At 37.1% G+C, this 20826-nt stretch overlaps 1 protein-coding gene across 4 annotated transcripts in view; it reads left to right on the forward strand.

Moving 5' to 3' along the window:
* The window catches only part of LOC101735559 (ceramide synthase 6), a 44188-nt gene extending 23618 nt beyond the window's left edge, over window positions 1–20570 (forward strand). For 2 of the 4 annotated variants that reach the window (XM_021349751.3, XM_021349750.3), the window contains 5 exons: window positions 8382–8603; window positions 10087–10427; window positions 11084–11228; window positions 11788–11879; window positions 16652–20570. In XM_021349751.3, the coding sequence (XP_021205426.1) occupies window positions 8382–8603; window positions 10087–10427; window positions 11084–11228; window positions 11788–11879; window positions 16652–16673 (822 nt within the window). In that variant the 3' untranslated portion in view covers window positions 16674–20570. Of the gene's footprint in view, window positions 1–8381; window positions 8604–10086; window positions 10428–11083; window positions 11229–11787; window positions 11880–12508 lie in introns of all 4 variants that reach the window. The other 2 variants (XM_012692736.4, XM_062672906.1) reach the window with 1 other exon arrangement.
* Window positions 20571–20826: the final 256 nt, after the last annotated feature.

Consider the following 20826-nt stretch of genomic DNA (forward strand, 5'->3'; position numbering starts at 1 on the left):
AAAAAAAAAAAAACAAGTTTTCCTATAGAATTATATAGCTGGCCAGAGAAGCTAATGAATAAGGTTTTATGCAACAGTATAAATGGTTTAAAAAAAAAAAACAAGTTTTCCTATAGAATTATATAGCTGGCCAGAGAAGCTAATGAATAAGGTTTTATGCAACAGTATAAATGGTTTAAAAAAAAAATACAAAGAAACAAGGTTTCTCCGATAGAATTATTTATGCTGGCCAGAGAAGCTAATGAATAAGGTTGAGAAGGTTTTATGCAACTTTATAAAACGCTTTTTTTCTAAACACGGTCTAACTTATTTTCTTTTATTAAATAGACGGATTATCGAGCTCACGAGCCATTAGGTCGTATGCTTGCCGCAACCTATTGATATCGCATCGTCAACGAGGTTATTTGAGACAACTTGAGACATGAGGTCTACGTCTCAATTGTAATGCATAATGTTTATCCGAACCCATCAAACTACAACAGGCGACTGCTTTTTTGTAAGACCTGGATGATGGTTCCCGTGTGAGCTTACACAATCTCCCCACGAGTAGCTTAGTCACAAATAATGACAAAGCAGACATAAGATGATGTAAATGATTCGCATGTCAAATAATGACAAAGCATACGCTGCTTTTTACTTATGTAATAACTCATTTTCACATTGCTTAGCGAATAAATAATTTCTTTCTCTTTTTTTCATTACCTGGCATCCCATAAAAATCAAAGTCGAGATTTTATATTACACTTAAAAAAGGCTAGGATTTTAAATATGTTCCGGTATTTTCCCGCGAAGTTGTTACACAAAAGTTTGGTGCATTGCGGCGGGTTCTGTTGGGATACGGTCCAAACATTTTCCGCATTGAACAAACTTTTTTTCTTATGCTCTAATAACTTGACTAAAACTGCTTTCAGACTACGTTATACTATAATGCTATATTATTATTATTATTATTTTTTATTGCTTAGATGGGTGGACGAGCTCACAGCCCACCTGGTGTTAAGTGGTTACTGGAGCCAATAGACATCTACAACGTAAATGCGCCACCCACCTTGAGATGTAAGTTCTAAGGTCTCAAGTATAGTTACAACGGCTGTCCTACCCTTCAAACCGAAACGCATTACTGCTTCACGGCAGAAATAGGCAGGGTGGTGGTACCTACCCGCGCGGACTCACAAGAGGTCCTGCCACCAGTAATAAATATACGTGTTTTAACAACAATAGCTGGTGGTGGCCTAAATCACAAGCGACAGCGATTTAATCGAAACTGTAAGGCGGTTGCCCAAGTAGCGGTATATTTGCAATGTAGTGGCGGGTAAGTGAGTCGCCACAACTTTGTTGATGTTTATGGACTACGGTCACCAATCAGCACCAGATGAGATCTGAGCTCAGTCAATCATCTAAGCAATTACTAAAAAAAACCCCACCTGCCTTTTTATACGCCTTTTAACTAATCTATACATGAACTAAGAGTAATGTTATGGTATAGTTCAGCGGTCGTGGAACTTTTTAAATTATTACCCCAAAATATTTTTGTGTAAATTGATATTACCCCATGACGAAGAACAAAAAAAAAACGAAATCGCTTCTTTTTAGCATCTTTCATACTATAGCCTCCATGATAATTTGATATCACAACGATTCTAAAGAAGTTTCACTTCAATATATACTTTTTACTCACCAAAGTTTCATTTTTAACCCCCTAAAATTTCATTTTACCCCATTTGGGGTAATTTACCCCGGTTCCCCCACCACTGGTATAGTCCCAGAACACGTGTCCAAAATAGTTAGAAAAAACTAATCTTCTAATGAACTACTTTAATAGACTTATCTGATGACACGGTTGCGAAACGATAATTTCGATTCCCCTTTTTTATCAGTTTACAGACGATAAAATTTGTAGATTTTTTTTTAATTTGTTTAAAATGTGCACCTGTTGTATCGATTACGTTTATGATAACGCTTTTTTTAATGGATATACTTAACACATTAACTGCCGTGTAGGTCACCGGTGCCCTACGTGGCGCACTGAAGAAATTGTGTCGATTTCTCTCTTCGATTTTCTTATGAAGGCGCCGGAATATCTAGTAGACTCTGGAAAAGATGAATCCGAAGATACTGAGAATGAATAAATATATTGTTACGCTCTGGGGTTCGGGATAAATAAAATTCTATCATAGTACAAGTTAACACTGTAAAAACACTTTAAAATTCTCAATTCACTTCTTCCGCTTCACTTCAGGTGATCCGTTCGCTTTTTCCCTTCGAGTAGTTCCGATTACTAACTGACTGCGTGCCATCTCTGCAACGCTTTTATAGCCGATACCACATTCCTAGAATTATCGAGAATATTCCACACAAGTCGAGTAATGTGATTCCGCTATCTGACAAAAGATGGCGTTGTACTTCTCGAGCGTTCTAGATTCTACTAGATCCTTCGATATTCGTTCAACTATTCGGCGAAGGTGGCATTACTCTTACCGGTGTAACAATATTTCTAAGAGAGCTAAAACACTAAAACATACATTGACAAACAAAAGAAGGCAAAGTTAGGCAATCCAGGCGCTTAGTAACAGAAATCGACATGGCAGTCAACGTGTTAAATATATCATTATATGCATTAGATTATTACTTAAAATAATCGTTGATTATATTTTTTCGTAGAAAACCAGACTAATTAAATTTTTGACGTATATATTTTCGAACGCCGAAGACTAAGTACAAATATCCTTAAAACTTAAAATAATATATTTTGTATTACGGGATTTTTTATGCTTAGGTTTTAGGTGAATTAATTCATCGTGGTAGTCGTGAACATGGGTTTAATAGGTATTTCTTATCGGGAACATTCTTGAAACATCAAGTAATCTCGATATGTGTTTCCACTATTTGATAATAGATGGCGTTGTACTTCTCGAGTGTTCTCGATTTTACTAGTTCTTTCGTTTCTGCTATTCAACGATAGATGGCGTTACTCTTACCGGCGTAACATGCCTAGAAGTGCATCCTCAATGCATTGATTGGCTTAATTCACGATGGGTCCTACAAATAATGATATTAAAACTGTTACCTAAAAGTTCACAGTAAGAAGATAATTAGTTTTATTTGCTCCACCACTATACTAGATTAAGTTTGCAAATTTTATTCGCCCTCTAAGTCTTCCGTGAACTGCAAGGCTTTTTACTTATTAAAGGAAAAACGCGCAACAGATGTGCTATTACAATTGGCTGCGTAAAATATACAAAACTGCCGAGAACCATTTCACCAAGGGCCATACATATATCGTTTGGTTGGATTTATATAAACGCTTATTGACCAGATTTAGGTTGCTTTATTATTGGTGACAGGCAAGGTATGCGGGAGAAGGCACAGAGACAGAAATCCAATGCGCTGGTCGGACCAAATACGCTCCACTCTCAATACCTCAGTCCACATTGATATCCACACAGCCGAGGACAGGCAGGAATGGTGCAAGATGATGCAGGAGAAAGTTATTAGAGAAGGCCACGACCCTCAGCACTGAGGATTATCGACGCAAGGAGGAGAGATTATTGGTGTCCTGTTGTCTTAGCGAATTTAAACCACTACCTGGAATCTACCACTGGATCGGAAACGCGACCCACTGAGAAGATCCGGCGAGAAACTCAGTGGGCTTGTTTGTGGGTTAATTTACTCGTCGAACCCTTCGTCGCAAGCGACGGGTTCGACAAAAACGATGACCGGTGCTTGAGGTACCTAAAACCACGTTAGTGGATCGGGAGGATCCGAAATGACCTGTTTTGGGCGACGTCGACTGCTTTCCATTCTGTCCGCAGGATCGGGAATGTAGTTACCGGCGGCCACGATGAGAGGGTTCTCGTGTCGTGCCGCTTTGTCGAAGTGGCGCATCGATGCCGACTGTAGATGCTTACTGATGGACTCTAAGTCCAGGTCATCATGAAGGTCGATGTTCCTGACGAACCACGGGGCTCCGACGGCTATCCTACAAAAACGGGATTGAATAACTTGGAGACCACCCACCCACCTTGAGTTATAAAGTCTCAAGTATAGTTACAACGTCTGCCCCACCCTTCAAACCGAAACGCATTACTGCTTTACGGCAGAAATAGGTAGGACGATCAGGATTAAAATGAACATTGTTTTAGTATGGTATGTTCATTTTTCGTTATTTAAACATTTATATTCACTATACGATCGTATATACTTAAGTTATATATTTATCATGTCCATTAATTATTGAGAACGTGGCGCACTCCTTGTACAGGTCGAATAAATTTAAATTCAATAGAAATTTTTGCTCCAGTATAATCGATGCACAACGCTACATATTTTATTGTATCGGTTCGATAACCTTATTTTGTGTGTGACACGATATTAATGAGCACTTGTATGCAGTGGTATTTAAAGCTGTCAAATCATTTCGTAATGTTAGATTCTGCAACCAAGGTTTAGATACGTAAAAGTAATTGCCCTCGATAAGGTGTGTGTATTCATAGGAAAATACCGTATGTGATGGAATATATTGGATACTAGCCGTTGCAACGATACTGAGACCTTAGAATTTATATCTCAAGGTAGGGGGGCGGCATTTATGTCGTAGATGTCTATCCTCTCCGGGCTCCGGTAACCACTTAACATCAGGAGGGCCGTGAGCTCGTCCACTAAGCAATATAAAAAATAAAAAAACCTGATCGTGAGTGGTTACCGTCGCCAATGGATTTGAGCAATGCCAGGGGTAGAGTCATGCCGCTGGCTATAGCGAAACTTCGACGAAGAGTTCGACGCGCGATGTAGCCCATAGACAGAACCCACTGAGCTTCTCAAATCAAATCAAATCAAAAAAAAAATATTCAACATAAATTAAAGTACATACTTGTTGAACGTCAAAAGAACTACCGCCAATTCACAAGAACTAGCCTCCGTCCTGAGAAGAATTGGCAAGAAACTCAGCGGGCATGTCTTTTTTTTTTAATATTAGATATTTTTTTATATTAGATTTTTTTTTATATTTATTCTCGCCGGATCTTCTCTGTGGACCGCGGCTTCGATCCTGTAGTAGATTCAGCGAAGTACTGCTCTTGCTAGGGCTAGTGTTAGCAATTCTTTTAGGTTGAGTCCACCTCACCAACCGGTCCGCGTGAAGTTGAAATAGCCCCTTAGGGTACCAACGATTAGGTAGGGAATAAAAATACTTTTTTTTTATATACGTATATCATCACGAACTCCAAACTTCGTTGTTGCAAATGGCTCCCAACACAGCTTGTACGTCTTGAGACGCGACAGCGTGCGTGCTGTGGTCTATGGACCGTGAGCTGTGCCTATCTATGCGAGTAAAACGCACACGGATAGCAATAATTTATGTGGACGTTAATAACTTCATAGCTCTCGGTCTACTTACTACCGCCTTTGGTAGTATAGTTACATGAAGTCTTAATACGCGACACTTATCATTGTATTTTAAAGGTTCGTTTTATTTGGTATTAGCATGAATAGTTCGATGTTTTTAATAGAACTTCAATTCGGCCGTCTGGTGTAGTGGTAAGTGACATGGTCACTACACAAGGGGGTCGCGGGTTTCGAATCCCGCCAAGGGAAGGTATTTGTAATGATAAATATAAATGTCTTTTCCATGGTTATGGATGTATCTTAAATATATGTATGTGTATAATAAAAAATCTTACATTTATTTCCGTTATCTGGTACCTGTAACACAAGTTCTTTACGAACTTATCACGGGACAAGTTAAAGTGGTTTTAAAAAAAAAAAAATAATTAAGTATATCACATTCAAACAGCTGAAGTTTTTTTTCGTCTTTAATATTTTTTCTAAATTTTAAACTTTAAATAGATCTCCTGTGATGTTGTAAAAATGTCGCTCAAACCAAATTGCCTTTCACCCCTCGAAAATAAACAGTAGCAGGAATGTGGAACGCACGAACTGGTAACTAAATGTAGCCGTGATTAGATTTCAATGTCACTGCCAATTTATCTATCTTGTTCTTCTCTTATATATAAAAATGAATTGCTGTTCGTTAGTCTCGCTAAAACCCGAGAACGGCTCGAGAACGAACTAACGAAAACTAGCTGCCCCGGCAGACTTCTTAGTGCCTCAATCGATAAATAAAAGACCTACCTAAGCTTTTGTATGAAATAAACTTAAAACAAACAAAAGGAATCCGTCCGACGGGGGACATATCAAAGGAAAAACGAAATTGTTATTTTTATTTAATTCCGAGCATTTTCATAATATTTATCTACCTTTTAAACCTTCTCTGGACTTCCACAAATAATTCAAGACCAAAATTAGCCAAATCGGTCCAGCCGTTCTGGAGTTTTAGCGAGACAAACGAACAGCAATTCATTTTTTGTATATAGACGACGGCCGTTCTACCCCTCAAACTGGAGTTACTTGAAAATGACCAGCTCAGTGGTCAAATTGTGAGAGATCGCCTTGTTCACTCGCCTTTTAAGCACTATAAATCTTTTTCTTTTTACATCATCATCATCATCATCATCTCGGTTGCTCTTGACAGGGCAGTCGTGGTCATGTGGAATTCATGCTTATTAAAGCCTTAACAGCTGTTTTCCATAGTTTGCGAACCGAGGCCCGGCGCACACACTCGTTAAGTAGGGTTTTATACAGGACGCATATTAGTGAACACGTAGCTTACAATAGTTCAGCAAGTTTATCGCAATAATCTATATAAAATGTAGATAGACTTAGTAAAACATTAATTGCGTAGAACTAAGAGTGTTTTGGGGCAATTATAAACATAACATTGACAAACGAAGCGAAAGCGCCCAGAAACTTCGTACTTAGTATGTGTATTGTATTGTGTACCAAGAAAGGCGCCGGAATATCTAGTAGACTCTGGAAAAGACAAATCCGATGGTACTGAGATTCAATCTATTTCTGAGAGAACTAAAACACTAAAACATACATTAACAAACACAAGAAGGCAAAATTAGGCAATCCAGGAGCGAAGTAACAGAAATCGACATAATTACTTCAGTGCGCCGCGTAGGGCACCGGTGACCTACATGGCAGTCAACTTAAATACTTGTAATGAATAACGTATTTATTTGGATAAGGATTAATATCATCTTTATAAAAACACCTTCGCAAATAATGGTTTATTTTAGAACAAATTTGGTAAGCATAAAAAGGTTATAGTGAGCTAACCTTAAAATATAGACATATGCCTTATTTTTTAGAACTTTTGAAGGGGAACAATGCTGTCATACATTATTGTAGTGAAACTTTAACCGTTTCCGCAGCGCACGCAGCGGATGCTCTGAAAAGAAAAAAAAACCCTGATTTTGAAACATTCTTTACTGGTGCTCCGCTTGTGTTGATCTTAGCGTGATGTTATGTAGCTAGTTTTACAATTACAGAGCATAATGCGACTCAGTGACGCACAATGCCGTATTATGCTGAAGCTTAATTGGAACGTGAATTAGTTTTCAAATGCATCAGCAGAGTGCGCTGAGTTAGCACAGTTTTAATTAACATTGATTATTTCTAAGAAACTACGACGAAACGAAAGCCTTACAATTTTTTTCAACATTAAAACAATATTACTAACGATAATATAAACAAAATTTCGATCAATGCCAACTTAAAGAAAAAACACTTGTCAATTTTCTGTCACTGAGTCGGTATCGATTGCGAGTATCACGCGAGAGCAGTACTTTTGAGTGCTCGATTGTGCGAAGCGTTGCTGTAGTTTTTTTTTTTTTTTTCCTTTCTTTCTGGCTTTTGTTACTTAGATTAAAGTACAATTTTGCCAACGTCGGGTAGTGGAGGTAACAACATAATTATGCTAGGACATTTACATAACATTTACAGGCATGAACTGAAAATAGAGTTACCTATTTAGTTTTATAATTTTTGTATTTAACAGTTAGTAGGAACTACAATTTTATGTTATTAGTGTCTATGAAAGATGCAAGCGAGTAGACTACCTTTTTACTGGGGAAAGTTAATAGGAAGTTCATGTTGATGGGGAAGGGGATTAATAAAGTATATAGGGAATCACAATTATTGTTAAGAATGCAGTTGAAGAATATATGATCCACAGTACCTTCCTCGGATCCACAGTCGCATATGGCTGTATTTCTTACTTTGAATTTGAACAGCTGGACAGGAGAGCAAACGTGACCCAGTCGCATTCTGATAAGAGTTTCTGTAGTTGGAACATTCAACGTTGAGCATTATGCCGCATAATGCGCTCTTGTGCTGTACTTGGAAAACTACCATAGTTCCTCAAATTAGCGCGTTCAACCAAATAAACAAACAAACTCTTCAGCTTTATAATATTAGTGTAGATAGGTTACTTATAAGGCATCGGTATTTGAAGTGCGTACCATGTTTTAAATTCACAGATATGTGCACTGGCGAAGCAAGTGGACTTATCGGAGAGACAGGTGGAAAGATGGTGGCGTTTACGTCGCAGCCAAGACAAGCCCTCCACCCTGGTCAAGTTCTGCGAGAACTGTTGGAGATGCAGCTTCTATTTGTACAACTTCTCGTACGGTATGTTCATACTATGGGAGAAAACTTGGCTGTGGGATATCGACCAGTGCTACATTGGCTATCCCCATCAGGTTAGTAACGTCAATACTTTTTAATTTCTTTGCGACTTTATTGGCTCTAGTATTGGTTTTAACAATTGTTTTTGGTTACCGATCTTCGTTCTTGCTTTTCTTCTTTTTTTTTTCTCTACCTTATCCCTATCTACTAGGTGGGGTCGGCACAGCTAATTTTTCTCTTCCATTCTCTTCTATCAGCCGTCATCTCAACACTCACTCCTTTATAGGTTCTTGATATATTTCGTTAATGATATTGGGGACGATGCGATGTTTGATTGGTTGATCTATGTTGATTAGACCTTGAGTGTGGAGAACAATCGTTTCCATGGCCGAGATCAGCCTGACCGATCATCCCGGTCCAAATCTATCTACCTGATGGTGAGAGGTAATCATCGCCCATGGACTTCAGCAATGCTAGCTAGGGGCAGAGCCAAGCCGCTGCCTACCATTAAGTAGTTTCCACAAGCCTCGTTTGAAGAAGGACAAGTCATAGCGCTCGGGAAACACCGTGGAAGGGAGCTCATTCCAAAGTCGGATGGTAAGTGGCAAAAAAGATCTCTGGAAACGCACTGTGGATGAACGCAGTGGCTCCATGTAGTATGGATGAACTCTACTCCGGTGGCGGGTGGTAGTAAAAACGTGATGAAATCAGATGGAATCATCTCAAACAATTCCTCAGAGCATTCCCCATGGAGAATACGGTACAAATACAGAGAGAGTCGAAGTCCCTCCATAGACCCAGAGGTTCCAAACTTCCAATCCAGTTCCAATCCTCTTCTATATCTGTACTAAATATCTGGATACAAACATTTGCTGTAACACGACCTCATTCACAAGATTATACGGTGTTATGAGGATTACTGAGGATACAATTATTAAACAAAGGATAATAACGTAGATAAGACATTTGTGAGATTATCACATGATACCAATTTTAGATGTCGTTAAAAGATATGGATGTTAAGAAATAGTAGTTTGATTTTACGTAACGATTTTATGTGTGTATGTAAGTATATTAGTATGTATTGTATGTAAGTTTTGTAATATTGGTATATAAATCAGTTAGCTATATATTTCATATTATATGTAAACGGTATATATCTGTTTATATTATGTGGTAGGCAGCGGCTTGGTTCTGCCCCTGGCATTGCTTAAGTACATGGGCGACGGTAACCACTCACCATCAGGTGGGCCGTATGCTCGTCTGCCTACAAGGACAATAAAAAAAATATATTTTCTATAATGTATTGTCTTTAGTACACCGCAACATACCTGCAATTTTTTTTCTATTTTCCAGAATTTCTGTAAATTAAACGGTTGTCGGGAAGAGATTTTTCGCTTTTAGCCATAAGACCGCCTATTGTACAAATGTATCTGCTTTTTGACTGTTTTTTTTAAATGTAAATTGTGTTTTGGTGTGTAATAAAGTGTATTCTCCCTCTCTCTCTCTCTCTTTCTCTCTCACTCTCTCTCTCTCTAACGTCACATACGCTTTCAGGGCGTGACCGGTGACGTGTGGTGGTACTACATGATATCGTCCGCCTTCTATTGGTCGCTGACCATCTCGCAGTTCTGGGACGTCAAGCGCAAGGACTTCTGGCAGATGTTCGTCCACCACATCGCCACCATAGCGCTGCTCTCGTTCAGCTGGGTCTGCAACCTGCACCGGATCGGAACCCTGGTTCTGCTGACGCACGACTGCGCGGACATATTCTTGGAGGCGGCCAAGGCCACGAAATACGCGAGCTACCAGAAGCTATGCGATTTCCTTTTCACGATCTTCACTCTGTTATGGATAGTGACGAGGAATGGTATTTATCCGTTCTATATTATTTGGAGGTAAGATTTTGTATATGCAATTGTTTGTGTCTTTTAGTAATACGAATAGTCCAGTGTTCTTAATAGACTTCAAGAAAAAAAACACACACACTGAACTAGTCGGGGACGCGAGACCGTGTGGAGCGCTTCGTGATTTGTCGGCGCCGCTCGGAGCCGCTTCGGCAAGCCAATCGCGGCACACTTACATTTTCGTTTCGTTTAATTTCGTTTCATCGAGTTTGAAATCACACCCAACGATTCTAAAGAAGTTTCACTTCAAAAAGATGAATGTTCTCAATTCAACTGTATTTTTTTATTGCTTAGATGGGTGGACAGGCTCACGGCCCACCTGGTGTTAAGTGGTTACTAATGGAATACGCACTTAACAGTTGTACACGATTGACTTCCGTCATCATTATGTGGGTAGAGTTTATTTCTGCCGTGAAGCAGTAATGCGTTTCGTTTTTAAGGGCGGGGCAGCCGTTATGTTGTTAAAAGGGAGATCTTAGAACTTATATCTCAAGGTGGGTGGCGCATTTACGTTGTAGATGTGTAGATGGGCGCCAGTAACCACTTAACACCAGGTGGGCTGTGAGCTTGTCCAACCATCTAAGCATAAAAAAGACCTGAGCACGTTTTTAGAAAAATAAAAATAATACATTTTCATTTATTTTCAGCACGTCAATCCGAGCACCGATGTTGCTTCCAATGTTCCCTGCCTATTACATATTCAATTCCCTGCTCTGTTTGCTGTTGGCCCTGCACATGGTTTGGACCTGGCTCATAGTTCAAGTCGCCTACAAGTCCATAAGCGCCGGGCAGGTGAGTAACGGTTCCTTGTCGACAGATGGCGTTAGTGTATCGTATCATCCCCATCCACTAACGGTGCTTTTAGGTACCTCAAGCACTGGTCATCGTTCTCGTCGAACCCGTCGCTTACAACGAAGGGCTCGACGAGTAAATTAACCCTCAAACACAGCCCACTGAGTTTCTCGCCGGTTCTTCTCAGTGGGTCGCATTTCCGATCCGGTGGTAGATTCTGCGAAGCACTGCTCTTGCTAGGGTCAGTGTTAGCAACGCCTCCTGGTTTGAGCCCCGTGAGCTCACCTAAACGTTAAGGCTACGCTGACATACCCTCTCAAGGCTATGAGTTTAAGTATGAAAAAAAAAAAGTATCTGGTACCCTCAACACAGAATCCCAATTTGTTTCCAGTTATATATATTTCCAGTTATAGTTGATGGTAGGCAGCAGCTTGGCTCTGCCTCTGGCATTGCTGTCGTCCATGAGTGACGGTGACCACTTACCATCAGGTGGGCCGTATGCTCGTCTCCCTACAGAAGCAATAAAAAAAGTTATTTATTTATTATTTATCATTTACAGATGGAAGGCGACATTAGAAGCTCCAGTTCGGATATCAGTGACAGCTCTCATCATTCAAACCACAGCACGCCCAATCGCGTTCGAAGTAAAAAGTGAGTTTCTAGTGAACAAAGACTTTTTTCTCTCTTATAAAACCTTAGTGAAACTTCACTATAAATATGCGTGACTATAATTTACTAGTACGCGTTTAGGTTATAAAAATAATAAAACTACCCTCGCTTTGACTTGTGAGTTTGTTGACCTCTTGTGTCGTCAGTTATCGTTTTTGTCTTACATTGCGTGCCGCGGTGAACGCACGTCACAATAGATATTTTTTACTGGTGGTAGGACGTCTTGTGAGTCCGCACGGGTAGGTACCACCGCCCTGTCAATTTCTGCCGTGAAGCAGTAATGCGTTTCGGTTTGAAGTCTGGGACAGCCGTTGTGCTGTTAAAACTGAGAACTTAGAACTCATATCTCAAGGTGCCGGCATTTTTGTAAGTTGTAGATGTCTATGGGCTCCAGTAACCCCTTAACATCAAGTGGCCTGTAAGCTCGTCCACCCATTTAAGCAATAAAAACAAAACGCAGACAGATGATAGTACTAACGACACCTTTGATGATGGGTGGATGATCTTTTTACAACGGTAAAATTAGTTTTAATTGCGTTCGACGTGTTTTTGTTACATCGACGGCCTTGCGCACGTGTGATTGAGATGGCCTGTTTTTTGTTCAATTACAGAGACGCGTAAGGTCACTTCATGTGTATTGGGGTAGATGAGGGGGAGGGGGGTGACTCTGTCCCTAGCACCGGACTCATCACTCCAAGGGTCATGACGTCACAGTATCCTCAGGTGTTCAGACAAAACGTCCGGATTACTCTGCACAGACAACTCTTTGCGTCCTTAATTTACGTATATAGATATCGATGGGTGAAAGACTATTTATCTTTAGGCGACATTTTTGTAAACATTACAGGAGAGTCATTTAAAGTTTAATTTTTGGAAGAAATATCATTTAAATAAAAACTTGTTTAGCTATTTGAATGGAGGAAACTTAATTGAAGTTCAATTAATATCGAACTGTTGACGCTAATCTATATATATAAAAATGAATTGCTGTTCGTTAGTCTCGCTAAAATCGAGAACGGCTGGACCGATTTGGCTAATTTTGGTCTTGAATTATTTGTAGAAGTCCAGAGAAGGTTTAAAAGGTAGATAAATATCAAAATTCCTTTTGTTTGTTTAAGTTTATTTTATACAAAAGTTTAGGTCTTTTATTTATCGATTGAGGCACTACGAAGTCTGCCGGGTCAGCTAGTACCGAATAAAACGCGCCTTTAATTACAAAGATATTTATCGCGTGTTAAGCGAAATGTCGCTTATACCAAATTGTCTTTCACCCCTCGATATATACGAGAACGTGTTAAGGACGTTACAATCGTCTGTAATATCAGTTAGTTAAGCTCGTTAGATAGTATCGAAGATGGAATATTGTAAATAATGAAAGGGAACGGTGATTTTGAAATTGTATTCATTAATTATCATATACAGGGGTGAAAAGCTATTTGGTTTAAGCGAGATTTGGCTTTTGTTTTTCCTACCTATGCTGATAGCCTTGAGAGACTATTTCAGCTTCACCCTAACGTGTAGGTGAGCTTACGGAGCTTAAACCGGGGTGTTGCTAACACTGGCCCTAGCAAGAGCAGTGCTTCGCAGAATCTACCACCGGATCGGAAACGCGACCCACTGAGAACATCCGGCGAGAAACTCAGTAGGCTGTGTCTGAGGGTTAATTTACTCGTCGAGCCCTTCGTCGCAAACGACGGGTTCGACGAGGACGGTAACCGGTGCTTGAGGTACCGAAAAGCACCGTTAATGGATCGGGAGGATCCGTAATGACGTGTGCTTTGCTTAATAAAATCGACATTTATCTTTGTATCTGAAGGTGCATTCAAATAGATGAAGAAGTTTTTGAAGTTATACTTCTTTAGGCGCGTTATGAAAAATTGATGAGAGTGAAATTTTACGATGCGCGCGCACCGTGACACAAGATTAACAGAAATGAAGTTGCCCACTAAATCGCTCATTACAATACGACCGACGTAACTTGGCGAGTCTGAATATAGCCGCAGGTGAACTTTCGCGCATGTACATTCGTAAAAAAAAGTGTTATTAGCATTCATCTTTTAACGTTAAATATTTATTATTAATTATTTGATATTAAAAAAAAAAATTAATAAAAATAAAGTATAACTTCTTACGCGCGTACATAAGTACACGCACCCCTTTTTTTCATGATATTTTTTCCAAATTTTAAACTATAAATGGCTCTCCTGTAAAGTTGCAAAAATGTCGCTCAAACCAAATATCCTTACACCCCTCAATGTTATTATATTGGTGCAAGCGAATAGCCTATGCAGGTGACAGATAACATTCAATATTAACAGTTTTATATAAGTACATATATACTAATGATTATTAATATAGTATATAAAATATACGCTTAATGCAAGCCTAACTAAAAGTTATGATGGTCATGTTTTTTTATTTATAGATTATCTGATAGTCTAGGTCAGGGGTCGGCAATTTTTGGCTCTTTAGTTCCATACGCAAATATTATATATTTTATAAAAAAAAAAAACCATTTAAAAATTGCTCTGAATCGACTAACGAGAATTGGTCACTATTTCTATCTCTCAGCCCATCGTTGTAAGTAAATGTGTAATTGTTTTCATTTTTTACTTAAATAATAAGTGAATATCTAATCTATATATATGTAAATGAATTGCTGTTCGTTAGTCTCGCTAAAACTCGAGAACGGCTGGACGATTTGGCTAATTTTGGTCTTAAATTATTTGTGGAACTCCAGAAGGTTTAAAAGGTAGATAAGTATGAAAATGCTCGGAATTAAATAAAAATAACAATTTTGTTTTTCCTTTGATGTGTCCCCCGTCGGAAGGATTCCTTTTGTTTGTTTTAACTTTATTTTATACAAAAGCTTCTTCAAAAAGTTCTTTTATTACATACATACATAAGAATAAATAGATATTTTTCTTATGAATAATTAGATTCGTTTTTTTTTTTCAAAAAATTATTTAAGTAAGAACTATTTACTGTTAGCAAAAAAAAATTTGGGGCTCTTTAAAAACTTTGAAATTTTGAAAATTGTAATTTTTGGCTCTTCCGACTGATTCAAAAGGTTGCCGACCCCTGGTCTATGTGAACCCGGTAGCATATACTGGATTAAATTAATTGTTTCTTCCGGGCACATAAATTTTAAATTTAATATAACGTTTATCACATGTGACATTTCAAATATTTTACACATTAACTTTACACATTTTTTTTGTTTTAAATATTCCACCGATTGTGTTGAACCTCGCATGGTATTCGGCGATAATTTGTTAACGTTGGAATTGTAGTTTTTTTTTTTAAAGACTCACAGAATATGAGAGCGTTAAACTTATTCCTAATAAATTAGCTAGGCTAACCAAAGTTTCGTTATGATAATTAAGATTTTTTTTTTTTAAATTACCCCCAAAATATTTGGATATGTTGTGTTGCCAGTATTGGAAAATTATTATACATCAAAAAGTATATATAAATATTTAATTGTCTAATTGTATACAGTCAAAACCGTTTACTGCGACATCGTTTAGAACAACATTCCGGTTATAATAACCTAGAACAAAGGTCCCGGCTGAACGCTATATGACCGCCTTATTAAAAACATTGCTTTATACGACATTGCTTATAACGACATACCTCATAAAACGACGACATTTAACTAATATTTCGGAGAATTAGATCTGTTAGAACGATCGACTAAGCTGTATTGTAAACAATTTGAATAGGTATCCACATTTGTCTTCAATGGCTATTAAAATCAGGAAAGAAAACAATAGGATTTAGTTTAGTGTAGGGTATTTTCTAATTCTTAGAAACAAAATACGTGCATGCAGTAGAGTCAAAGCCCGCTTCTTCATATCTCTTTAGTTAGTTTGTTACTTATCTATACACAAGACGCACCAAAACTTTGTGGAGTTATTCGTGAAACTTTCAAAATGTTGCAAAGAAAAAGAAAATGCTGTTAGTGTATTAAGAAAGATTGTTCTTTCTAATGAACATTTCCACATCCACAGCAATTATGACGATACGTTAATTACAAAATATCTATGCACAACAGAAGTGTTCCAAACAGACCAAAATTACAGATTTTATGCTCACAGAACAATAATATGCATTGTACTTATGTGTATGTAATAAGTAAAATGTATATAGTTGAATAAATATATTTTTCCAATAATTCCCTATCGATTTGTTTGTACTTGCACGATACACATTAAGCATCACCGGTTGTTACGACTATCGGTTTTTACGACTGAATATGAGCAGTCCCTTCGATGTCGTTATAACAGATTTTGACTGTATTACAATATACAATTATAATTAATATTGTATATTACAATTCATTATATTATATATATTAGAAGATATAAACAAGAATTTTACCACCGCAAATTCGATTATGTCCCAGCGATACCTGGCAATTAAATACTTAAGTCACAACGGACGCCTTATAGCTATAAATTTTTATATTAATCCACATATTACTAATGCTTAGCGAGCAATTTTTTTAATTTACTTTTGGGACCACTAATCTTAATAGAAGATTTTTATTTTTTATTGCATAGATGGGTGGACGAGCTCACGGCCCACCTGGGGTTAAGCTATTATCGGAGCCCATAGACATCTACAACGTAAATGCCGCCACCCACCTTGATATATGCGTTCTAAGGTCTCAGTATAACATTTATGTTACGTTGTCAAGTATAGTTTTGTGTTTTTTTTCTATATTCTTTTAACTAGTCCTCAATTTTTAGATCTGTAATGACGATTTCATGAATTCAGTGTTGAAGAAGAAAATCCTAAAAGAAATGCCCCACGGAGGACTTTTTTTTAGATTAATACGAGGCAAAGAATTCCATGATAGGATGCTCGAACATATCAACAATATTATCATTTTTGCTTTATGCAGCATTGTTTGTATTTATAAAATAAGTCCAATTAAACGGGTTTTTAATACTTACCGCCAAAGGTGCTTGAAACTGGCAGAGCATCTTTCGCCTTTTACAGCGACGGAAACATGAATTGATGCTTATGACAGCTGTCAAATTATAGCACAAAACTATGGAGGGTAGAAGTAAGAGGGACCATCTCAGTGTATTAAAAGTGTCCCATGAAAGGGAGCCAATTAAGGTGGCGCCACTGTAGCAAGTGGAAAGATTTTTTATAAACAGCGCCATAAGCTATTACAGTAGGATATTAAATTAAGAATTAAAGAAACGCTTCTTACGTAAATACTAATCTATATATTAATACGTGAAGCAAAACTTTGTACCCCTTTTTACGAATATTGCGCGGACGGAGGAGTATGGAATTTCCCACACTTATAGAGAATATAGAGAAGGAGTGCAGAATATTAATACATATTTGTTTAAAATTATGCATAAAAATTAATTAAATCAATAACAAAACATTACACACACTACCATGTATTTGACACACACACGCATTAATACTATTTGTTTATTGCCAAACTTTTCTTATTGCTTATAGTCTGTTGTCAAATTGAGAATAGATTAAATATTGTTTGTCTTTATCATTATTTGTCTAAAGTGTAGTCTTGGCGAGATCTGTGATTAAAGAATTATAATATACTAGTTTTTGCCCGCGACTTCGTCCGCGTGGAATAGTTACTTTGGCATAACGCTAAATTTTACCCGCGACTTCATTTACAGCACTCAGGATTGGAACTTCATTACTGAACCGGTAGATGGCGTTGAAGAAGCTAGATTTTGAGATTTTTTGACAAAAAAATTTTCGTAAAAAAGTTTTTCGTAAAAAAAATTTCGTAATTTTTTTTTTTTCTTAATAAAAAGTATCCTATGTTACATCTAATACCTCCAAGAATATGTGTACAAAGTTTCATGATGATCGCCTGAGTAGTTTTCGCGTGAAAGCATAACAAACAAACTTACATTCACATTTATATATTAGTAGAAATTAGTATTTGACAATAGAACCATAATAGTGTACAAACTTATAATTTGAATTAATTATAGTCGAATTTCGACTACCGGGGGACTACTAGTAAAAATAAATGGTTGCGATTTTAAATACATACTGCATATCTCTTAACTACACAATTTACGAAAAACATTATATTTATTCAACCCAGCACACTTCACTAAAACTGCTATATTCATATCGTTTCCATTTGCTACACTAGCGCTATTTCGCCGAGTTTTCCAACAATAACGTGCTTATTACATGTAGACACTTTTATACCTATTCGCCTAAGGGGCAATTCCAGCTACGTCCGGACGGGTAGGTGAGCTCACGGGTTCAATCTAAAAGAATTTGCTAACACTAGCCCCAGCAAGAGCAGTGCTTCGCAGAGTCTACCACCGGATCGGAATCGCGACCCACTGAGAAGATCCGGCGAGAAACTCAGTGGGCTATAAGATGTGCTCCTTACCTCTACCTTCCATACACAAAACGAACGTTCGATTCAAAGCCATCCCGTGCTCACCACATGCGTCAAACGATTTGAATATCATTTCTAATTGTAATCACAATTATTTGTCACAATAAATCACAATTATATATTTTGTAAGTCTGAACGTTGCATATCGTTTTCCGATTAGAACTTGTGCTTATAATCAGGTGCTTAGTTAAATTTACGTGAGTAATTGTAAGATTAGATTTTCGTAATTAGATTATTAATAATATTTTTTCCCGGACTGTTCCCGGAACTCACTGGTACGATAACTAGATTCGCTCACATATGCCATTTCGGGGGCGAAATATTGAATCGTACAATAATTCTGGATAATTTCAGTAAAAATAGCACGTAAGCGTTATTTTATCTGAAAAGCCTCTGTATTTATCTTAACTGTAAGCTTTTTCACTTTTCGCTCATCCTGTATTTGGACCTAATGTCCATTGATATTCATGATAAAACCAATGAAACACGATCAAATTGGATATGTTAAAAGTTTCATATTTTTTATATCTCACCACTAAAGCTCAGATTAAGCTCGACTAAACTCGATTTTGAGACGTTGCGATGTGTGCACTGCGCAATGTAATGTAAATTTCTCCGCAATCTCGGGGAAAGTTAACGCTGCTTGTCTTGTCTATTGAAGGTATAAGTTTTTGGCGGGAACGCGAACAGCGAAGTTACGTGTATTGTTTTATTTTAATAATTCAGTGTCTCTTCAGACTTAAACGTGTAATAACGATGGCTCATTAACCGTTTGGTATCTGGGAAAGTGCACAAGTGCGTCACAACGAAATACAACTCTCGGAAGTGACTACTCGATTTCTTCAAAAAATCCTAAGTAATACTTCTCAGTTTAGTACCACGATTAAACATATCTATGCTATCTCGTTTTTAATTGAACCTTTTTGTATACTCGACACTGGCATAATGGTGTCGCAAAAAGCCAATGCCCAAATAAATAAAAAATGAACGACCAAAATGGCGCGTAACATTGTGCTATGGATGTACTTTGGTGTGCACTTAACAGTAATTTTCCTGTAAGCAGTAATAAAACAAATTTGAAATGTCTAAAATTTTAACCAAATTACTATAAATATGTATAAGCACTTTGTTTGCATTTATTTATTACATTTATCGGGTGCAAATTAGTAATTTAGAAACTGTAAGCTTACGTTTATTTTTAGAGAGATAAATGCTATATTTTTACACATTGAAGGTGGTCTAATTATTAAATGTAGAAAATAAATTGTGAAATGTTGCAAAGTACCCAAAAGGAACTAGAGAAGATATGCTCTATAAAAAAAAACCGGTTTTTTGGCAAACCAAAGAAATCTTTTATTTGTTTTATCCGCTTGGACAAGCAATGGAAATGTAGCCCGTGCAGCCCAATGAAATAAACTATTAAAAAACTGTAAATTTTAGAAAAGGTATTCATTGTCCTGTTTTGGGTATAATTTCACCAGGTTTTCGAGTACATACCAATGTGTTTTCTTTTATGATGAAGAAATACGAACGTAACGAGAGCATGGGTACATAATTGTATTTCCGGTTCATACATACAGCCTTTGATAGTGATCGCAAATAGATGCCTAACAATGTCCAATGATCAAAATCAATACTATTAGCATTGATCTCCATTTCAGAAGCATTTGAAATATGTTATTATAGTTTAAGAATAATTAAGAATTGTTTGAATTCTCTTACGATATTTTTTAGTTTTTTTGACATTAAAAATATAGTCAAGGTATTTTGTTCTTAAAGGATTTTGCTTTGGTTTCAGTCAAACAAGCCTAGGTACTCACTTCAAGGTTGTTTTACATTTACAGTGCATTTATGGTGCGTATAGCACATTCAAAATGGTAATGTCGTAAACGATGTAAAATTGATTCTTAAATAAACTAGCTTAATAGAAAATGTTAATCTTTTTAAATTATTTACGACATGTTGTGTTTACGTGTAAGGTTGTTAATTATTTGTAAAAAAAAAGTTTAATTTATGCAAAGGGTTAACCTAATATTATGACTGCATTTTCGGACACATCTAATAAGGTAGGGTTTTGCCTTAAAACAAAAAAAAAGGCTATGGATAATTTTGCATAGATTGTATTAATATTTTATGTAATATGTGAATTTTTGGATCGCATACCATGTGACTTATGAAAAGTACGGCTGTTATTTGCTGAATAATTTTTTTGTAAACGAACAAAATGAATAAATGACACGTTAAAAAAACAATGTTTTTTATTAATCCAATTTAATTTGAGATGAAAATTCAATATTCCTTTGGCTTAGCCCAAAAGGAGTATTTGATTTTGACCCTGATAATTGATCCTATTCAAAATAGTTACACCAAAGTGATAACATTTATTGCCATTAATAGTATTTGTCAGCGGTCCTTGATACGCGTGTAAAGTTTAGAGTTAATCGGACGTCTTCAAGTTTGTGTATTGCCTTAAAGGATTGCGTTACATTGATAGATCAATCTTTATGC

Source organism: Bombyx mori, chromosome 16 (genome assembly GCF_030269925.1).
Source record: "Bombyx mori chromosome 16, ASM3026992v2".
NCBI classification, from domain to species: Eukaryota; Metazoa; Arthropoda; class Insecta; order Lepidoptera; family Bombycidae; genus Bombyx; species Bombyx mori.